Source organism: Bacillus rossius, chromosome 13, assembly GCF_032445375.1.
Source record: "Bacillus rossius redtenbacheri isolate Brsri chromosome 13, Brsri_v3, whole genome shotgun sequence".
NCBI lineage: Eukaryota > Metazoa > Arthropoda > Insecta > Phasmatodea > Bacillidae > Bacillus > Bacillus rossius.
In genome coordinates this window covers 12,741,225-12,762,878 of record NC_086340.1, presented here as the reverse complement: position 1 = coordinate 12,762,878, position 21,654 = coordinate 12,741,225, and the positions used below count along the sequence as shown (strand labels likewise).

The 21,654-nt window shown below is 38.7% G+C and overlaps 1 protein-coding gene across 1 annotated transcript in view; it reads right to left on the bottom strand.

The window, feature by feature from the left end:
* Window positions 1-16,931: 16,931 nt before the first annotated feature.
* LOC134538245 (heparan sulfate 2-O-sulfotransferase pipe) overlaps window positions 16,932-21,654 on the bottom strand; it is a 70,427-nt gene continuing 65,704 nt past the window's right edge. Inside the window, exons 8-9 of the mRNA XM_063379396.1 lie at window positions 20,579-20,733; window positions 16,932-19,030 (exon numbers count right to left, since the gene is read on the bottom strand). Of these exons, the coding sequence (XP_063235466.1) occupies window positions 18,855-19,030; window positions 20,579-20,733 (331 nt within the window). The 3' untranslated portion in view covers window positions 16,932-18,854. The remainder of the gene's footprint in view (window positions 19,031-20,578; window positions 20,734-21,654) is intronic.

Sequence of the window (21,654 nt, the reverse complement as noted above, 5' to 3'; positions counted from 1 at the left end):
TTTGTTATCGTTTTGAATGGCCTGTCTTTCTTCACCAACCAGAGTGTCGCATTATGCCCTGCTTTTGCGTCCAGTTTAATTTATCTACAAAGCTAGGAAAGTTGTATTTGAAGTATTTGTCGCATTTCATCAAAACTCTGAAAAGTGTTTAAAAATAAATTGTTCAGCTGACTTGATTGTACGGAATAAAGAATTTCATTGTATTGTGCCGCACAAAGATATCAATGCGCATAAAGTTTTTAAAGATATTAGTATCGCTGTTTTATTATAACGTGCAATAAATAATACATATTGGCCAGTGTTTACGCAGTATAATTTATTAAAATTTTTGTAATATATTTATATTGAAAAAAATGTTTTATTTTAAACTAATGTTTTGTGTGTATGGTTTTGTAGCATAGAGCTTCCATTTAAAGTTAGTAATGAACATTATGTACCTGAAAATGAATTGAATACTTTTTTTTTTTTGTAATCTCACTGTTTTACTGGTAGTAAACTCTGTTCTGTAATAAGCTTTGCAATTTTGTACACAATGTATTGTTTGTTTTGTTGCAGACCTCTTATCATGTTTACCAATATTAATTTAGATATGAATGCAGTTGCAAATAAAATAATTTATTTTTACCTGTTAGATATTTATACACCAGCTTCCTGAACCATTTTTTTTCTTTCAGGTGAGGAACCATGATAAAAAAATAAAAATGAGTGCTGTAGATAAGTGTTAAATACTTTTTACGTGTTTTAAAGTTAAGTTTCACACACTGTTATGACAAAAAAGTTTCAGCCTCAGTTATTAAGGATTAGCCCTTTGCCATCTTGTAATTAAAAATATTTTGATAATGCTTGCAATGAAACTTCCGTGCTATTTTGGTTTTATTTGACATGGCATAGTACTTAACTTTTGACTACTAGTTTAAATAAATGATTTTGCATTGGTGTGATTATTACGAAAGTTGTGGTCGACCGAGTGAAATTAATTCCTCTCGACGCCAACTGACTATAGAGCCTGTTGGTAAATATGTGGTTGCAGCCAGGTATAGAAGGTCGGGAAGATATGTTTTATGCCTGATATGTAAAAAATTGCGTTAAGTAGTTAAATCTGAATTAAGTATACCAAAAAAAGAAAAAAAAGATGGGAAAAGGCATTTTGCGGGGGCCAGCCCCCTTAAGAGGCCACGCCAGTGTTTCAGGGGCACTACGCAACCCGCGTTAACCTCATAAGATTCAATGCTATTTTCATTTTGCTTATAACTAATTAACTAATATAGATTTCGAAATGATGCTTGCTTGATATGTAAGACAACGATGCTCATATCAAAGCCCCTTCATTCAAAAATGTGCATAAATTATGTTTCAAACCTAAACAATACACTTATGCATATTAGTAAAGATTAGTATAAAACCATAATTTATGCACGTTTTTGAAGAAAGGGGCTTTGATAAGAGCATCGTTGTCTTACATATCAAGCAAGCATCATTAAGAAATCTATATTAGTTAATTAGTTATAAGCAAAATGAAAATAGCATTGAATCTTATGAGGTTAACGCGGGTTTCGTAGTGCCCCTGAAACACTGGAGTGGCCTGTTAAGTAGCGCCAACTTCCTTAATGCAGTCAGATGCACGTCGACTTTACGGTGCGAGTTGTTACTGGGTTCGAATCCCGGCCTAAGGCACGGGGGGTGGGAATGAATATAGTTTACAAAAATAAGGGGGAAAAAAGTGAACTAAACGGAATTGATGCAAAGCGATTTTGGCTGGATGGTGATTGAAATTATTTTTGACTACCGTGTGCAGGTTTCGGACGAATCCCCCCCGTCTGGGTTTGAAACTGAATTTTTAACAAGTGACTTGTCGTTGCAGTGTATAATATTCAGAGGTGCCCACCCCCCCCCCCCCCCAAACACTATGACTAACCCCCCCACCTCCCTAACCTAATAATGCCCCCCCCCCGAATTTTTTTATGCCATTTTCTCAATGATTTACTCAATTATTTGATAATATTATACTTTTTTAGTATTATATTTTATCACATTTTGCATTAAAACTGATTTTCTAATAATAATTTTGGTCATATCAGGTAATATTTCCATTCTGAACCGACAGATGCCAAACTGCTTTTGTTGAGGAAAGTGCGGGGTTGCCAATTTGATTTACAAGATCCCTTTCAATTATCAAAGCTCCAGAAACGTATTTTCACATTATAAGCTATAATTATGTAAATAATATATACATTTTTCTCGTCTTTTAACCACCCCCCCCCCCCCCGAAATTTTAATGACGCAGTCTGCGTCGTTACCCCCCCCTTGTGGGCACCCCTGTAATATTCTCATCTCGTGACTTTTCATCGCGTGTAATGACGTCGATGAGGTTTAAGGCCTCCCCGGGCACACGCTGGGTGCGCAGAACCCCAGAGCTTCAGAAACAAAACGCGATTTGAAAACTGCTCGAGACATCCGAGCGGGGTCTCGTCTACGAAAAGCATCCAAGGACGGGTCGAGGGCGGATGGGTGGTTCTGCTCACGTATTTTCCCCTTCATTTCTCGGCCGTGTAATGTTACGGTCACCGCTCAGATCTCACAGTTGTCCTGCCTGTGCACGACGAGAAGACTGCGCGCCAGTCCAGAGGAGACGCCGCGGCTAGGAGCACCAGCGGGTGTATCACTAAACACATACTCCCCCCTGCCGAGGCGGGCCATTAATTCATCATCCATCCATCATTCAATCATTCCATCTTTCCATCCATCATTCCATCCATCATTCCGTCCATCATTCCGTCCATCATTCCATCCATTTCATTCATTCCATAATTCCATACATTCAGTCATTCATTCCATCCGGCACCTGAACTGGAGAAATATTTCTTAAAGGAAACGCATTTACGAGGGCTGTTTTTTCTTCTTCAAATCTCCGATGGGCTATAAAAAAAATACAAATTTACATAATAATTGTATCACCAAAGGTACAGCAGGGTCTTAATTATTTTTCTACATAATCGCCAAAACTATCGAGGGGTTTGTCATGTAACACACGCTCTTCTGATGTCTTCTTCGAAGAAGTTATCCTGGGTCGCACTCCTACGCTACATTAATTAATGTTTTTTTAATTGGTCGTTATTTACGTTTTGCTGAACATTCGTTGGTAATCACGACTCGAAATGGTTTGAGTGCACAACAGAAAGAATTCGGATACCGTCCTTCCCTTGGAAAAGCCGTCCTTTGAATTGTGGCTGCGTTTGGTCAGGGGTGCAAGGATGTGTGCGCTATGGTCGCATACATATGTTTTCGGGTCCATATAGTCTCGGCAAGAAAGTCTTAACATTTCGTAGTTGTGGTTGCATTTCGGGGGATCGTAGCAGTGGGCGGTTTGCCTGACTGCTCCTTCCTGAGCGACCTCTGGTGGAAACAGATGCTCTCTTATTGCGCGGGGCGTCTTTCCAGCGCCGTCACATGCCGCCTTCTCCCTGCGTCGCGACGCCACCAGGAGACTGCAACCAAGGTCACGTCTTCTAAGTGTCTGGTTAGGGGGGGGGGGAAGAGAGAACAATTCAACCACAAACGAAACAATTGAACGCGAGCCGCTTTGCGACCACTGACGCAAGACCCGGCGACGGGAAGCCTACGATGTACATTCTATATTGCACAGACCCGAATACTCACGTTGGCAAGCCTTCTTTTCACAGACGAGAGAGCCAAACCCGAAGTTCCCCGAAGCGTTAGCTACATTATAAATACCTTAAAACATTGTGGAAGGTTGGTAATATTAGGTAAGTATAGCTACATTAAAAATACTGTAAAATCATTTTATGGTTGCTTAGCGAATAACTTTTTAATATGTAGCTATCCAGGGCTAGGAAACCATTTACATGATTTCACAGTATCTTAAATGTAGCTATCCTAACGAAATCAACCGTCCACAATGTTTTAAAATATTTATAATGTAGCTAACCTAACCTAATTGACCATTAGTTATCATGAGTTGTATATTTATTTACAATGAACAAAAAAAAAACCCCGAAGCTGCATGATCGGGCGTTTGGCTCTCTCGTCTGTGAAAAGATGGCTTGTCAAAGTGAGTATTCGGGTCTGTGCAATATAGAATGTACATAATAGGCTTTCCCCCCCCTCCCCCCAGCGACATCTCTTGGATGATCACTGAACTGGCGTGGAACATTCGAGAAGTTATTTCGGACGCAAGCCATTGATGATTACACTGCATGACATGAGAAACCTCAATAATTGACAAAGAAAAGGGTTGAACATGCAAAACACACAGAAAACAAGCTTAAAAAAAAAAACAACTTAAAACAGCACAGAAAATTCCATGGAATGAATTTGTCTGTGCTTTGAGGACGGGACTAGATCTCTGTTCTCGGAAATGTCACCACTGTGTTCATCTGTGCTGTAGTTTGTTACTGTGTTGTTCAAGGTCTGTATTTTTTTTTGCCTTGATTTACTTTCCTTGCTGCTGCTTTCCCGTCGTTCCTCGTCACCACTGTGTACGTCTGTGTTATAATTTTTCGACTCTAGTCTCTAGTGTGTTTGCTACCACAGTGTCGAATTTTTTGTCTCTTAACTATATTAGACGTTAGAGGGGTTGTAATATTTAACGGAAATTTTCTCCATCAAATAAAGTTGGACAGATAAACTCAATTATGTTTCAAGATATGTTCCACTATTACAGTTCATTTTGGGTCTGAGCTATCTCAAACTTTTCAATTAGAATCTTATTTTTCAAATAAATAACAACGCAGTGATGGATTTTTTTTTTTTACTTTCTATAATTTTTATACATTTCTAAAATTTTGTAACATTTAATAATTGAGCTCACACTAATACTCGGTAGGTACATAACCAAATTAATGTTCGATGACTTTTTAAACGTTAAAGAGACATAACTCGCCGTTTACACAAAAAAAATTATTTCACATACCGGTACGTTGATATTAATATTATTTTAGTTATTTCACCTTTAAAACATCTTTAATCGACCATGTATTGTTTGCTCTTTAAATGATTCGTTGCTACGAAAACTGACGTCATTTTCGTTTTCGTTGGCACAATTTCTTTTGGCTAAGTGAATACGACATTCAACATATAACCGTCCTATGTGCAAGATAATTGATGGACACTCAAGTCATTCAACTTGTCAAACAAACATGGCTGCGATAGTGACGTTTGCAGTCATGGAGTTAGGAATTGTCACGAGACTTTATTACATCTCCAACGCCCTGTTTTTCTGCCCATAAAACATTGCGGAAATGATGCTTAACCACCCCTGAAGCCCTGTAAATAAAATGACCAATAAAAATGTATTTTTATTAAAATATTTTGTTTTAGTGGAAAGAACTGTGGAGTAGGTATGTGGTAATATATGATGTTGGTTTCCAGAAATATAAATATAAAAATTTAAGCGTACGTACACTTAAAAATCATTAAGTTATCAGCTGTCAGCTTACATGACCTAGGCTGAAGTATGCAAGAAACGCAACAACGCAAGGACGTAACACGCAACTAACGTAAGAATATCACTGTCGTTTTAAAAGCACGGAAACTGCAAGACATCACGAAGCTTACAATTTGAAAACATGTAATATTCATAATATATTGTTCTAAAAGCGTCTTTTCTTTCACTGTGCGATAGTTTAATTAGTGAAAAACGTGATGCGTGTGATAAAGATAAAATCGTAGCCTTCTCATACACGTGACATATTTAAAAGTTTTCGGAAGCTAGCGTTGCGTTTTTGCGTCTTACGTACTCTATAAATAGGTATTTGAAAAAAAAAGTTATTTGACGTTTTGCGTCTTGCGTTTATTACGTAGTTTATAAGCCCGGTGCAAGGCCCGTTCCACAGTGACGCGGAAACGTAAAAACGGAAACGGATCCGGACCCGCAAGATAATTACGTTGCACTATCCGTCTTCCGATTCCTTAATGCATGGAAACGTAACAAATTGCAACAGAGTAAAAAAAAAATTATAAGGATTTACTTGAATACAATAAAAATGAACGGAACGAAATGATAGAACACTAAATATTCTTGTACTTGAAACAATTTTTTAAGGTATTCAACATTGCTACCACCGCGGCCTAGCACTTGGCTTCTATTCGGACGCACGTAGTAACGTAAACGGAATATAGCTTATCATTTCCCTTACGTATCGGTGTCAGCATGTGTGCCGTTGTGGAAACTACGTTCCGTGTGATCAGTATCCGCTTACGTGTTATTGTACAGTCTGTCCATAAAATAATGACCCAGTTTCAACGGTATATTACAACAGCTTAATTTAGACATTTTACAACAAATCGTGCATCAAATCGAAGGTAAACCAATCTAGTTTTTCTTATAAATGATCAATATGAGCACCTTTAGTTATACGGCACACATCCAATCTAAATTAATGAGAGCTTCAATTCCGTGACTCATCAAATTTTATTAGGCCCCCAAAAAGGGGGGGGGGGGGGGGGGGTAATTCGCTGGCGTTATGTCAGGTGAACGTGGAGGCCAGCGAAAAAGAGCCTGTGTCGTTTCGACCATTACGACAATTACAACGGTCAGGTACTTGGACGTTCAACCACTCTCGTACAAGGAGATTCCAATGGGGAGGGCCTCCAACCTGTCGCCAAAAAAAAAAGTTTAGAAGTTCTTCCTCTGCTAATTGGGGTAATTACGCTCGGGAATCGCCATTTCGCAGAGGTGGCGTCGCAAGCGAGGGACCAACAAAGCAGTATTCGCGCATGCGCCTTGTCTGAACTGTCAAAAGAGTTACTCTGGACGGACTGTAGAACGGGCCCCAGTCGTGGCGGCGGAGGCATTGTCGACGCTTGCAGCTGAACGAAGCGGTCCCCAGATGCAGCAGATGTCGTCCCGTGGGAACACCTGGTAGCACGCAGAGACACACCTTCTTCGCACAGGCAAGTCGGCCAACACAACTAATGATTCCCCACGAGTTGTATTCTGAAGTGAAAAAAAAAGTTTATTGACGTTCTGATCTATTATTTTCGTGGCCAAAAGCCCTAGACTACATCTAGACTTTTTTGACGTGCGACATCTTAGCACTCGGTACACGGCGACTTGTGGAAGTCAAAAATGTTTATTGATGTTCTGATCTAATATTTTCGTGGCCAAAAGCCCTAGACTACATCACGACTTTTTTTTTTGACGTGCGACATCTTAGCACTCGTTACACGGCGACTTGTGGAAGTCAAAAAGGTTTATTGATGTTCTGATCTTAGACTTTCGTGGCCAAAAGACCTGGACTACATCTCGACTATTTTGACGTGCGACATCTTAGCACTCGTTATACGGTGACTTGTGGAAGTCAAAAAGGTTTATTGATGTTCTGATCTTATACTTTCGTGGCCAAAAGCCCTGGACAACATCTCGACTTTTTTGACGTGCGACATCTTAGCACTCGTTACACGGCGACTTGTGGAAGTCAAAAAGGTTTATTGATGTTCTGATCTTAGACTTTCGTGGCCAAAAGTCCTGGACTACATCTCGACTTTTTTTTTTTGACGTGCGACATATTAGCACTCGTTACACGGCGACTTGTGGAAGTCAAAATGGTTTATTGATGTTCTGATCTTAGACTTTCGTGGCCAAAAGTCCTGGACTACACCTAGACTTTTTTTTTTGACGTGCGACATCTTAGCACTCGTTACACGGCGACTTGTGGAAGTCAAAAAGGTTTATTGATGTTCTGATCTTAGACTTTCGTGGCCAAAAGTCCTGGACTACACCTCGACTTTTTTTTTTGACGTGCGACATCTTAGCACTCGTTACACGGCGACTTGTGGAAGTCAAAAAGGTTTATTGATGTTCTGATCTTAGACTTTCGTGGCCAAAAGTCCTGGACTACATCTCGACTTTTTTGACGTGCGACATCTTAGCACTCGTTACACGGTGACTTGTGGAAGTCAAAAAGGTTTATTTATGTTCTGATCTTAGACTTTCGTGGCCAAATGTCCTGAAATACATCTTGGTTTTTTTTTTTTACGTGCGTCATCTTAGCATCTCGGTACACGACAACTGGTAGAAGTGATCTCGTGAACGGAACGTTGGTTACGTTACGTCAACTACATACACGCATGACATAAACAACGCGTATTTGATACGTGAATAATAATCCTTATAAATCGCTCTTCTGGGGACGTAACACACGCCCTACAAAACAGCGTTGCCTTACGGCAATAATGTTGTGTTTGTGATATTTTCTGGTGTCTAATGCTTTTTACCACTCCGCAAATTCCCCGGATTTCATTGACATTCATGCTAGCGTGTTTTTTAAATCCAGTTTTTGCCTTGATTCCCAAAAGCAGCTGTTATGCAGAAATAACTTGGATATAATTTTGCTGCTCGCTGAAGTTCAGAAGTGCTATGTCACACATACGGTGTACTAAGCTTCAGAAAAAAAAAACCACGTGATTTGAAAACTACTTATCCAAGTGGTATCTTTTAACGAAAATGATATAAGAATAATCTGAGGCTGATGAGTTGTTCTGTTTTTCGTGTTTGATTTGTAAACTTTTTTTAGAAGAGTAAAAATAGCTCAACCGCGTGTTATCAGAATACATTTAGGCTTGAAACACCGGTACAGATTCTTGAAAGCACTCGACAGACTTGTATTACACCTTAAATCTTAATTTCTCCGCCATATAATGTTACGGTCACCGCTCAGATCTCACAGTTGCCCTGTGCACGACGAGAAGACTTCACGTCAGTTACGCAGCCTTGCGCTTAGAGGCGACACCCCGCTAGAAGCACCAGCGAGCGTCGCACCTATCACCCCGCCTCGCTGACACAAACATGTCCCTTTGTAGGCGGGCCCCTTACAAACTGGGAGACAGCGAATGGGATCGCAACACGTTACGGAGTCAAAATGGTTTGTGCTATAAAATAATTACTTTTATTATTGATCAAGAGAGCGAAACATTTGACATTGGAATGGAGCGTTGACACTTTCAGGTTCAAGTCTTCCTGATGTAATTTAAATCAGGCCAGACTTGATGGGAAACTTAAGCTGGGTTAACGAACTTCGCAAGAAAAGCAAGAAAATGGACGCTACACGCAAAAAAATAAAAACAGAAGAAAACTGTGGAAGTTAAAAAATAAAAAAAAACAGCAAGTCGTAAGAATCTCCAAACGTAAAAGTTAAAACTGCAGAAAAAATTTATTTTCTTAATTTTTTTCGTAATTAACTATTTTTTTCACGGAAACTTGTTTGATTCTTTAAATGTTTATTTAAAAGCGTTGTTAGTTTTCATTGGGTGATACTTTTTAATAAATTAAAAAGTGATGCGCCTGAAAAGAGATCTGAATCTTTATACGGTTTTCGGTACACTTATGTCAAATGAAGAGGGAAGAAATAAAAGTTGAACCGCGTGGAGTTTAATATTGACCGTTGGATGTGTATATTTATTTATTTATTTTTTTTGCATTTGCGTTTGCATAATTCACAAACGGGCATTAAAAATATAGTCATTATTTTTACTTTGTGTGTCGTTCGTTTCTTGCGTTCTTGCGTTCCTTGCGTAGTTAAAAAAAAAAAGCCCCAAAGCATACTTCTTCATAAGATATACTCTTTGATCAAAGTCTGTGTAATGGGCAATATCCGACCAAAGAGGTAGAAATGGGGAATTATTTTTTTTGGAAAACAGAAAAATCACCGTAGCTCCCATAATATGGAAAATATCACATACGTTTGAACGTATTATAGGCACAACATCGAATTCGTACAAAAATATGTATTTATTTTATTTTATTTTTTCTAAAATTTTGTCTGAAACAATTTTTGATAAGTCGAACCAATGCTGCTAGGGGTTGAAAAGATAAGATGTAGAATAAAAATAATCATAACTCCCTTAGTAGGTACACTATCAAATTCGTTCAGGTTGTATGTAAAGCTTATAATTTATATTAAAAATATTGTAGGAAACTATTTTTGATAAGACAAACCATTGTTTTTGTAGGGGTTGAAAAATAAAGAAGCAAAATTTTTAAATAATAATTATTTACTTACCATGTACACTATAAAAATCCGTTCTGTTTTATTGTAAAACCTTAAATTTCTATCTAAAAATTTCGTCTAAAATATTTTTTTTATATGGCTAACCATTACTGCAAGAGGGAGAATAAACAAGGATTGGAAGACAAAAAAAATCGTAACTCCCTTCGTAAGCACATCATCAAATTCATTCAAATCGTTTGTAAATATTAGAATTTTTATCTAAAATCTTTGGCTGAAAAAAAATTTATGAAACGAACTATTACCGTAAAAACAGGGGTTGAAAAAATATTAAAACTTACTTAATATCAAATTAGGCTGAATTTATTTATAACCATAACAATATTATCTTAAACCTTTGTCCAAAAAATAAAAGATCTATTAGTGTAAAGGATAAAAAATAGTGTTTGGAGGTCTAAAATAATTGCATTAACTACCTTAGTAGGCATAATATGAAATTTGTTAAGAAGACATTCAATGCTGGATCTGGATGTATTAAGTTAAAAAATTAAAAAATAAATTCGCTGCATGGAATATGAGAAAATGTTTAATCGATTTTTTTTTCTAATATTAGCGAACATATAGGATGTTATGTACACATTAATTTATTAAAATGTCCCAAGAGTTTATAGAATTTTCCAAAACGTTTCCCGAAGAAATATTCTTACGCTTGTATGCTGTGTGGAAAGGGATTTTTTTTTAATACGATTTTCTCTAGAAAAATTATGAATGGGCACTGATTGTTTCGCAAAAGAAAATAAAAAAGAAAAGACCTAAACATTTTGTTTCAGGTCGCACGTACCTGTACAATATAACTAATTGCCGCTCGTCTCGCATTGCGAACATGCGGGTACGTGCTGCCACCTAGTATCGTGCGAGCGCACTACTTGGACAACTCGGCGAGGGAGGGAAGCTTGAATATTCACTGTGATGGAGTCACATGCCCGAACTGCTCTGAAAATACCCGAAGTTCGCCGCTCGCACATCGTGCATTTCAAAACACCGCGCTACCGAGGTCTATGTAGGTTTTACCTGGGCCCGACTCAACGTAATTTTAATCCAGATTTGACATAGGGGAGTTAAGGCCGCTTCCACTAGAAATCTAGTGGCCACTAAGCACTTTCTCTAGTGGAGGTTTCGGGCAGGACTAGATTTTGCAAGATTAAAAAGGGATCGGATACTGCCATCTTGAATTTTTTAATCTTTTTTGCTGTATTCTAATTTTGGACTATTAATCCCAATTTTTTTGCATGTCAATACATAAATAAATTATATATCCCAGATCTTCTGTATCTTGTTGCAACTCAAAATTTACTAACAGTCTGTAAGCGCCGCAAGGAAATAACTTATTATTTTACTATGAACGACTACAACCACAAACCACACCAGTTCAGAATCTGAGTTGACTTCAACATGTAGCCAAAGCTAAGTCATATGCCATGTCAGAACCACATAATTCAGCATGGAAGCTTTATTGCGAGCGGTGTCAAAATATTTGAAATTGTAAGTTGGCGAGGACTATTCCTCCTCAAAATATTCTAATATCAGCCCGGTTAGGAGTACAGAAATCTAATGCAATTTATTTATTTTTTTCTACGCTAACTAAAACTAAGTGTACTTTAGGAGGGGCCCGGGCTAGGGAGAGACCTAGTTGTGTCTCAGTCCTAGGTATATACGTCTAGTCGTGCTGGGAGAGGGTCGCATGCATCGTGTGCTATGTTCGACTAAAATGTAGGCTATACTTTGACCCACACATTCAAAGGTTAATTAATCCACGTATCACTGAGATATAAATCGTCCACTTCAGTTGACGAGTACACTGAAAGGGTTAATCGTGAACTCGGCAATAATCCTTCATAAAACAATTTGGAAAAAGGTATAAACATATCCAAATACGGTGAAGAATATCGAGCCTTGATTTTAACCGCAGATGATGGCGAACAGCATCTGTTGTTGTGACATTTAATATGTGTTTTTTTTTTTCCTTTCTCTAAGCCTGACATCTGTTGAGCAATTTCTCCAGCTGCGCTCGTGTCTATTCGGCGACTGACTCTGCGGTGACCATTGACGCCATGAAGACTGTGATGAATTGCTACACTCATTCACTCACTCACTCACTCACTCACTCACAGCCAGGGGCGTAGCCAGGGGGGGTTTAGGGGTTCAACTCCCCCCCCCCCCCCCCCAATTAGCACCAAATCTTTAATTAATTTCTTATTCATCACTCAAACAAATTTCATATTAAAATTAAATTTTTTTACCATGACAATATTTAAATTTAAGTACCGAAAACTGCTAAAATAGCAGTTACACCTTAAAATCCAAATTTTCCCGGGGGAGCCGCTTTATTACGGGGGGGGGGGGGGGGGGGGCATGCTTCTTAACACCCCCCATACACAAATCCTGGCTACGCCACTGCTCACAGCTCGCCTGCAGTAAACATGCAGGTTGGCACTCACCAACCGACGTCATTTACGTTTGACTTTGGCAACAACTTGGAAATGAAAACAAACGACACAAGACTACATATGTTGTAAAGTTTCAAGACATTTAACTTTTAGAACCGACATCCCGATTAATAAAGACCTATTTACGTCATAATGACTTAAAACCAATCTGACATGTTTGAATGCACTGATATACCTAATTATTTTTACGCCAGATTTTTGATAAAATAATAATATACGAAAAACAACTGTATTAAAATTACATTATTAACTTTTTTACATAGCTTTATATATACCCTACTACAGAAACACAAAATTGTATTTTTATTTTTTGTTTCTATAAAACAAACACGTTGATATCCACACCTTTAATGTGAATTCCTTGGCTCGAATTGGTCAATTCTTAATTTCCAAAGTATTTCATATCATCGTTAAGATACCTCGAATCAAGTCACGCTAGTTTTTAAAATACATTCTTCACAGCAGACTCAAAAAGGAAATATTCAAACACTTATTTAAGTAGTTAATGGCATAGCTCTGGAATTACCCCATTACAGAGGGTGAATGAAATGATGACCAGTATCAGTCATTAAAACTTTTTTTATTTGTTACATCTTAGCTCTCAGTATACAGCATTTGGTGGCAGTAATTTCGTAATTGCAACGTAAATAAAGGAACGGAAATGTTTAACATCCACGGTGCTACCATCTGTAGCTGATTGCACGAACAGAGTTCACTAGGATAAAAGGAAACCTTATAGCATGAAGGGTTTAATAAATATTAACAAGATGGTCAGTATTTTGATAAGATTCCTTGTCGAAAATCAGGTCCAAAAACCCGGGGCTTGGTAATTTTTCAAGTCTTTTTCGCTTTTATCGGAGCCGTTTCATTATACAATTTTAAAATTTCGTTCTGCTAATCAAAAATTCAATAGTCGACGTAGCTGCTCCGGAAACAAATTGTAGCGGCGGGTGCGGGAACTAGGCGTGAATCGCGTACAGAAATGTAGTTGAAAACACAATTTGCGTGTGTTTTATCGGGTCGTTACCACAACGCCGAAATACCATAACGCCAAATGTCAAAATTGACCACAACGCCGACAGCTAGAAAACTGATGTGTACCACATCGCCGAAATAACAACTGAATGAATTTCTGGAATGTGTTTCTTAAATGTACCTTAACGCCGAAATACCACAATCAAACCTAACCTTACATAACCTAACCTAGCGTAATATAACCTAACCTAGCCTATCCTAGCCTAGCCTATCCTAGCCTATCCTAGCCTAACCTAGCTTAACCTAACCTAACCTAGTCTAACCTAGCTTAACCTAACCTAACCTAGTCTAACCTAACGTAACCTAGTCTAACCTAACCTAACCTTTGTGGCAGTCCTGCATTGACATTTTTCGGTGTTAGGCTAGTTTCACACGATACGATTTCTACCGTACGGTTTTTTCCGTGCGGGAACCGAACGGCTAGTGACATGTTGATATGAATGTCACCTTTCAGACGTTTCCGGTTGCCGTACGGGAGCGAAAAACAACCGGATGATTCTTTCGGAACTTCATCGTCCCGTTCGGTTCGAATGACAGTGGTGGGAGTAAGAAAGGAATGCAAGCTGTCACACCATCGGGTTTTCTCCGTACGGAACTCAGTACTCGAGTAGGGCAGGTACTGGTCTGACGTGGAGCCATGGATTTGCATATAGTTCAAAACGCCGAATTGTTGATTTCGTGTGTCGAGGCCCGTCCTGTGATATGGGATAGGCCCCTCTACGATTCTTGGACAAAATATTCCAGGAAAGTGAAACAGAAGATACTCTACCTCCCCCCCCGAAAATACTGAACCTACTCAAGATGGAAATTCTGTTTCCTGCTCCTTCCACCTCTCTACAAATCCTTGTAAAAAAAAAAAAAAGTAAGTTGGATGAGGTTGATCAAAAAATACTGGCAGTGCTACAGGAAAAAGAAAATGCTCATTTATCGTTTTTCAAAGGTTTATTGCCTACAACAGCCGATTTCAGTCCTGAGGAGACACTTTGCATGCAAGTAAGTGTATTGAATGTGATTCGTGGAATCAAACTAAGAAGAAAAAATCCATCACCTCATGTTTTCCAACAAACTTCTGAAACTTCCATGCCTTACTACTGCGCCCCTTCTTATCAAAATCAACATTTTCCCCAACCATACAATCCAGCAGCAGTGCCCCACTACTCAGGACAGCAAAAGTCATTCTCTCATGTGTCTACAGCAAATTCTCTGCCCCGGTATTCTCAGTCGCCCCTTGAAGTTTCCTCGCCCGAGTATTCTGATTTGGACTTCACAACTTCTTAGAAAACATTATCACGCAAAACTATTTTCTTTTTTATTATTATTAGGTATAATTGTTGTTGTTCTTCTTCTTAATCTTTAATAAAATTTATTCCTGTTTAATAAATGATATAAAAATAATTCAGTTAAAATGTAAAAAAAAAAAATGTGAAAACAGTAGAATGTTATTTGTTACCAGTGTGTGTAGGAAGACATAACAATAAAACAATTTTTGTCAGTGTGTGTAGGAAGACAGATGTATTCTTACCTCAGAGTTAAGGCAATCATTTCCTTTGGTTGTATGCAGTTTCGCATTGTCGTATTTTGTTTCTGCAATGTATCCTTCAGTTTAGCATAGAGCTCTTCGAAGGAAGCAACACTCATTCTGAAATAACTGAAAAATTTTGTTCCATCACTTTTCAACTCCTTGAAAAGAACTTCGAAAGCCCCGAATTCATCACGACTTAAGAGTAGTGGATGAACCCAAACTTACCGATCACGTTGCTGTTTCCTCCTTTTGCGATACAACCACAGAGTGATTAGAGATCTGCGGTCCATGACGGCTTGTTCTAACCAACTGAACTGAGTTAACGGCGAGCGCTCCACCCTTGAGCGAACCGTACGGAAAAAACTGTATTAAACCTAATACAAGTTTGGTCTTTCGGTTCCCGCACGGAAAAAAACCGTACGGTAGAAATCGTATCGTGTGAAACTAGCCTTAGCGTATTTCGGCGTTGTGGTAATTCGGCGTTGTGGTAATTCGGCGTTGTGGTATACACAGCAGTTTTCTAGCTGTCGGCGTTGTGGTCAATTTGGCATTTCGGCGTTGTGGTATTTCGGCGTTGTGGTATTTCGGCGTTGTTTTGCGTCCCCTGTTTTATCACGCTCGGAAATATTTTAAAGAATTCCGCGTAAAAATTTCGTGTCCGGGTTTCGTATTTATAAGTGTATTTGCAAACATGAGAACACATGAACTTTCCTCGTTACTGAGGTTAGATGTCACACGTCACTGGCGAGTGAAATTATTTTTTAAAATTATCAAGTTGGCAGATTCCTCTCCGGCCTCCGACCTTGTTTTTCTTCTGTCCCAAACAAACAGACTCCGCACACAATATCACGTCTGTGGTTCGTGTATTTCAGGAGCGCGTTGCGCGATATATTTATAAAGGGAAGCCTTCTTTTCACAGACGAGAGCGCCACATCCGAAGTTCCCCGAAGTTCATGCTCGTCCCCCCCCCCCCCCCTCATGGGTTCTATCTCATTGTATAAACTGGTGTGGCATTAAATTTTGCGGTCGATTAGGATAGGTTAGCTACATTATAAATACTTTAAAACATTGTGGATGGTTGGTTGTATTAGGTAAGTATAGCTACATTAAAAATACTGTAAAATCATTTTATGGTTGCTTAGCAAATAACTTTTTAATATGTAGCTATCCAGGGCTAGGAAACAGTTTACATGATTTCACAGTATCTTTAATGTAGCTATCCTAACCAAATCAACCGTCCACGATGTTTGAAAGTATTTATAACGTAGCTAACCTTAACCTAATTGACCATTAGTTACCATGAGTTACAATGAACAAAAAAGCGGCGGAACGTAGACACGATCTTTCATAAAGCCCCAAAGGTAAAAAACAATTCCCATGGTGTTATGTCAGGTGAATGCGGAGGCCAGCGAAAAATACTATCTAGTCTCGACCATTACGACCAATCCAACAGTAAGGGACTTCTAGGTTCAACCACTCTCGTACAAAGAGATTACATTTGGGAGGCCTCCATCCTGAAATTACAGATTCACTTTTAGCAAATTGCAAAGTCGCCATTTTGTGCAAAGCAGTACTCGTGCATGTGCTTGTCTAAAACTGTTTGAGATACTCTTTAATTGTGACACTTGAACCAAAACTTTACAACGCTTACAGTTGATACTATTAGAATTTATAATTGGTACATTCTTTTATGAACATACTGTAATGTAAAACCTTTCAGCAATTGCGATCCTTCTTTAACAACTTTAATTTAAATTTTAAGTCGTAGTAAAATGATTACACTTGTTAATAAATAACAATGGACAGACGAAACCATATATATATATATATATATATATATATATATATATATATATAAAACTATGTAAGATGTTTCTTATGCGAGAAAAAGAAAAAAATGTACACGTTTCTGAGTTTTTTATGTGGTCCCACATCCACAAAGTTTTTTGTTAAATAATTCACAATGATAACATAAAGCCACAATAACAAAATTACATAAGCAGATTTTATATTTAGAAGATATATTAAAATATAAATAAACAAAATTATGAAATTAAAACAACACACAGAAAGGTTTCTGAAGTATTATATAAAAGCATTTGGTTTCTTTCATATATTATAAATTACCAACCAGTAATTAGTTAGCAACTGCTGTCATTTAAACAATAAACGTACAAAAGGTTAATATAAACTTTAAAAAATGCAAAACATGATTATTCACACTTTCAGAAACACTCGAGTCAGTCAGACCATTTGTGTCACTTCAGAGAAAGTTACGCAATTTAATTTACTGGAGTCATATATTGTGAAATAAAAAAATATATATTTTATCACTGAACACATTTTATTTAACATGATCCTAACTTCGTTCTAATTAAATTAAATTTTTGAACACACACACAACAGTTTCTCAGTACAGCACCGTTTAAACTGTCCTCAGTATAAAAACAACGATATTTTTCTACAAATTAACAAGTTAAGTACCTACTCCAAATATACTGTACCGTAACTAGATAGAATATTAACATCTGTTTTAAACCTATCTTTATAAATAATAAAAAAGTGTTTAAATAAACGTATCTATTCTGAAAGACTTTATGGCGAATTATGTTCTGGTCAATTTAATACATAAATTATATCTATGAATCATTACACGAATCAAAACCATTAAATTCAAATTTCTAGTGAATATTTAATGATAGATTTAATGCTTTATGAACCCATTGGCACTAATAAAGATGATTTGTAAAGTTATACAATATTAATTCAGAGTAAAAGTATTGTCTTCTCTCTATAAACATTCTTTTTAAAACAAAATATTACTTTTCGTGTAAATGATTAAAAATGCAAATTGTCTAATGTTGGTATACTCAGTTTTGTTGGAAAAAAAAATTTCATGTAATAAATTAAAAAACAATTAGTGAATTTTTTTCAATAATGGCTACAGAAATACTTTACATAAATTAGAATAAAAAATTACGTATCAATAATTTGCCAACGAGTTCACATGTTGAAGAAATTGCAGCATATATACACTGCAATTGTTTAAAAGCATATCTTTAAACAAGTCCCACGAAATAGTTCGTTTTAACGCAGAAGAACTACAACTGACTTCCTCTTATGTATTTAATTATCACAATATTCTATATGGATGTATACGATGATATAGACAATGAGCACATAACCTTTATTGGCTTTAGAATTACCAATAGAACCGTCGAAATCATCTGAAGAAGGTTAGTTTACAAATGATATTATAAAATATATGCGTTTCCATTCATTCATAATATATCAAACATTTCATGCATTGAACATCGAGTATGCAAAAACGGTTTTATTATAATTAATAACACCTTCAAAATCCGCCAGCTCCATACTCTACGACGTACGTTTCCGACAGTTCTATTCTCTAAAAAGCCATTCAACGTTGGGGCCACAAATTTGGCGAAGCCATTTTTCTTCATTAGGCCACGGCTTGTATGCCTGTGTTCGTTGCCGCAGATTCGTTGTGTCCACGCTTCGCTAGGGCTCGATGAAGCTCCACAGAGTCCTCTAGACGCACCGCAGCTGCGACGGGCAGCGGTACAGCTGTGTACACGGAAACGGAGCGCGCGCGGGCGGTACAGCAGCGTGCGTGGAAACGGAGCGCGCGGGTGGTACAGCAGCGTGCGCGGAAGCGGAGCGCGCGGGCGGTACAGCTGCGAACACAGACGCTGCGGGGCAAGCATGTGTACACGGGGGGTGGGGGGGGGAGGAGGAGGATGAGGAGGAGGAAGTGGAGTCTCTTTGGTCGCGGGCACCTCTCGGCGGTGGGCGACGTCGTCGTCATGCGCCGTTGCGCGGCAGCTTGAGCGCGAGGAGCTGTCGGTGAAGCCTCTGGCGACAGAACTGGTAGAACTCTATCTCCCGCGTGAAGTTCTTGCTCACCAGCTCCTTGACGTGCTCGCTCACTGGGGGCTTGAACAAGTTGCGGTTGATGCGCGAGAAGCGGTCCACCTCACCTGGAACAACATCACACTCTGCGTCAGTCTTGGTTAAGACCATCAGTACTCTACCGCTCTGGAGTTCAGCACTTGTCTTACATACATTAAATTTTAAGGACTTTTCAACGAATAGTTCAATTAAAGAAAATAAGAGTTCTACATAAAAAATATATTCGTAGAAATTTAAATGGATTCCAAATTCGGAGTTCTATGCTATGCTGTAATAAGTGTATACATGTGCGTGGAAGCAACAAAATTCTAACTTATATTTGTTCAACTGACACATTTATAGATTTTTGTCTACACCAAGATGATTCTTGTACGTTTGTGTCCAAATTAGGTAGGCTGAGTATCCATAAATTTACGAAGATCCCTTGATATCTTTCAACCAGAGATCTTAGTATTTTTAATGGTGTAATCAGAAGAGAATATGCCCAGAATGAGAGAAGTAAACAGATGGGGCAATAAATCCGTTGATTGAATAATTATATGGCTTGAGTTAAGATTGTAATTTTGCATGCCATGCCATGATACAAGTCATTCCATTGGAAAAATTCGTGACTTTTTTTATACTGTTATTGTCGGTGAATTCCGACACTAAGTGTTAAATAAAAAGTCATGTTTTAAGATATATTTTCAAAATGACTAAAGTCTTGTGAGTGAAGTGGCATATATATTACCTGTCTGTGGAGTCTTACGTGTTCACCAGCTTGTATATCACCTGTTTTGTGAGTGAAGTGACATGTATATCGCCTGTCTGTGGAGTCTTAAATGTGAAGTGGCATGTATATCACCTGGTTTTGGAGTCTTGTGAGTGAAGTGCTGTGTATATCACCTGTCTTTGGAGTCTTGGGTGTTCAGTAGCATGTATATCGCCTGTATTTGTCGTCTTGTGAGTGAAGTGGCGTGTATATCGCCTGTATTTGGAGTCTTGTGAGTGAAGTGGCATGTATATAACCTGTTTTAAAAGTCTTGTGAGTGAAGTAGCATGTATATAGCATGTCTTTGGAGCCTTGTGAGTGAAGTGGCATGTATATAACCTGTTTTAAAAGTCTTGTGAGTGAAGTAGCGTGTATATCGCCTGTCTTTGGAGTCTTGCGAGTGAAGTGGAATGTATATAACCTGTCTTTGAAGTCTTGTGAGTGAAGTGGCATGCATATCGTCTGTCTTTGGAGTCTTGTGAGTGAAAGTGGCGTGCATGTCGTCTGTCTTTGGAGTCTTGTGAGTAAAGTGGCGTGTATATGGCCTGTCTGTGGAGTCTTGTGAGTGAAGTAGCATGTATATAACCTGTTTTAAAAGTCTTGTGAGTGAAGTGGCGTGTATATCGCCTGTCTTTAGAGTCTTGTGAGTGAAGTGGCAAGTCTTGTGAGTGAAGTGACATGTATATCGCCTGTCTGTGTAGTCTTGTGAGTGAAGTGGCATGTATATAACCTGTTTTAAAAGTCTTATGTGTGAAGTGGCGTGCATATAGACTGTCTGTGGAGTCTTGTGAGCGAAGTGGCGTGCATGTCGCCCGCGCCCGGGGTGTCGCGAGCTCGGCGGCGAACACGGGCGGGAACCACTCACCCCAGAAGACCTGGGACGCGCCGCTGAAGAAGCGCGGCACGTAGTGCTCCAGCACCGTGAGCGTGGAGTTGAGGTCCTCGAGCACGCCCACCACGGCGTAGTGCCTCTCCACGGCGCGCTTGGCCCTCTGTAGGGCGCCCGCCGTGTTGAAGGGCCTGCGGGCAGGGACGACAACGAGACCGTGAAGCACCCGCCAGAACACGTGTGCGACGAGTGAATCCACGTGCTCTCATGTTGCAAACACACTTGCAATATGAGACTCGGAAGGTAGAATTTTATAAAACAATGCCCGAAGCGTGCTAATTGTGTTTTCAACTACGTTTTCAGACACGAATCACGCGTAGTTTCCGCACTCGCTGCTAGAATTCACTGCTGAGCAGCGACGTCGACTATCAAAAACACTTGATTTGCAGGCAGATATTTTAAATTGTTTATAATGAAACAAATCTGATAAAAAGTGGAAAAAAAAATAATTTTAAAAAACACTGAAGCCCGGTTTTGGACTTGATTTTCGACAATGATTTTTATTATAATACTGGCTATGTCGTTTAAATTCACTTAACAGTTAATACTATAAAGTTTTTGCTCACGTTAAAACTTTATGCCATTACTAAAATATTAACCTGATATATTTGAAAATACATATCATAAAACTATTCATATGTTCGTAAATATGTTTTTGCTTAAACGACTGAAATCATATGTAAGTCAGATGTAAAATATTAAGTCGTCGTTGTGGCTGCAAATGAAGAAGTGAAAGAAGAGGGGAAGGGAAGTTAATGTGTAGGCGCTGAGGCCGCAGAAGTTGACGAGACAGAAGAGGAGGAGGAGGAGGATTGCTCCCGTGCAGTAGGTAATGTGGCCGCACAAGAGGAAGAGACAGAAGAGGAGGAGGATTGCTCCCGTGCAGTAGGTGATCTGCCCGCAGAAGAGGAAGAGACAGAAGAGGAGGAAGAGGATTGCTCCCGTGCAGTAGGTAATGTGGCCGCACAAGAGGAAGAGACAGAAGAGGAGGAGGATTGCTCCCGTGCAGTAGGTGATCTGCCCGCAGAAGAGAAAGAAACAGAAGAAGAGGA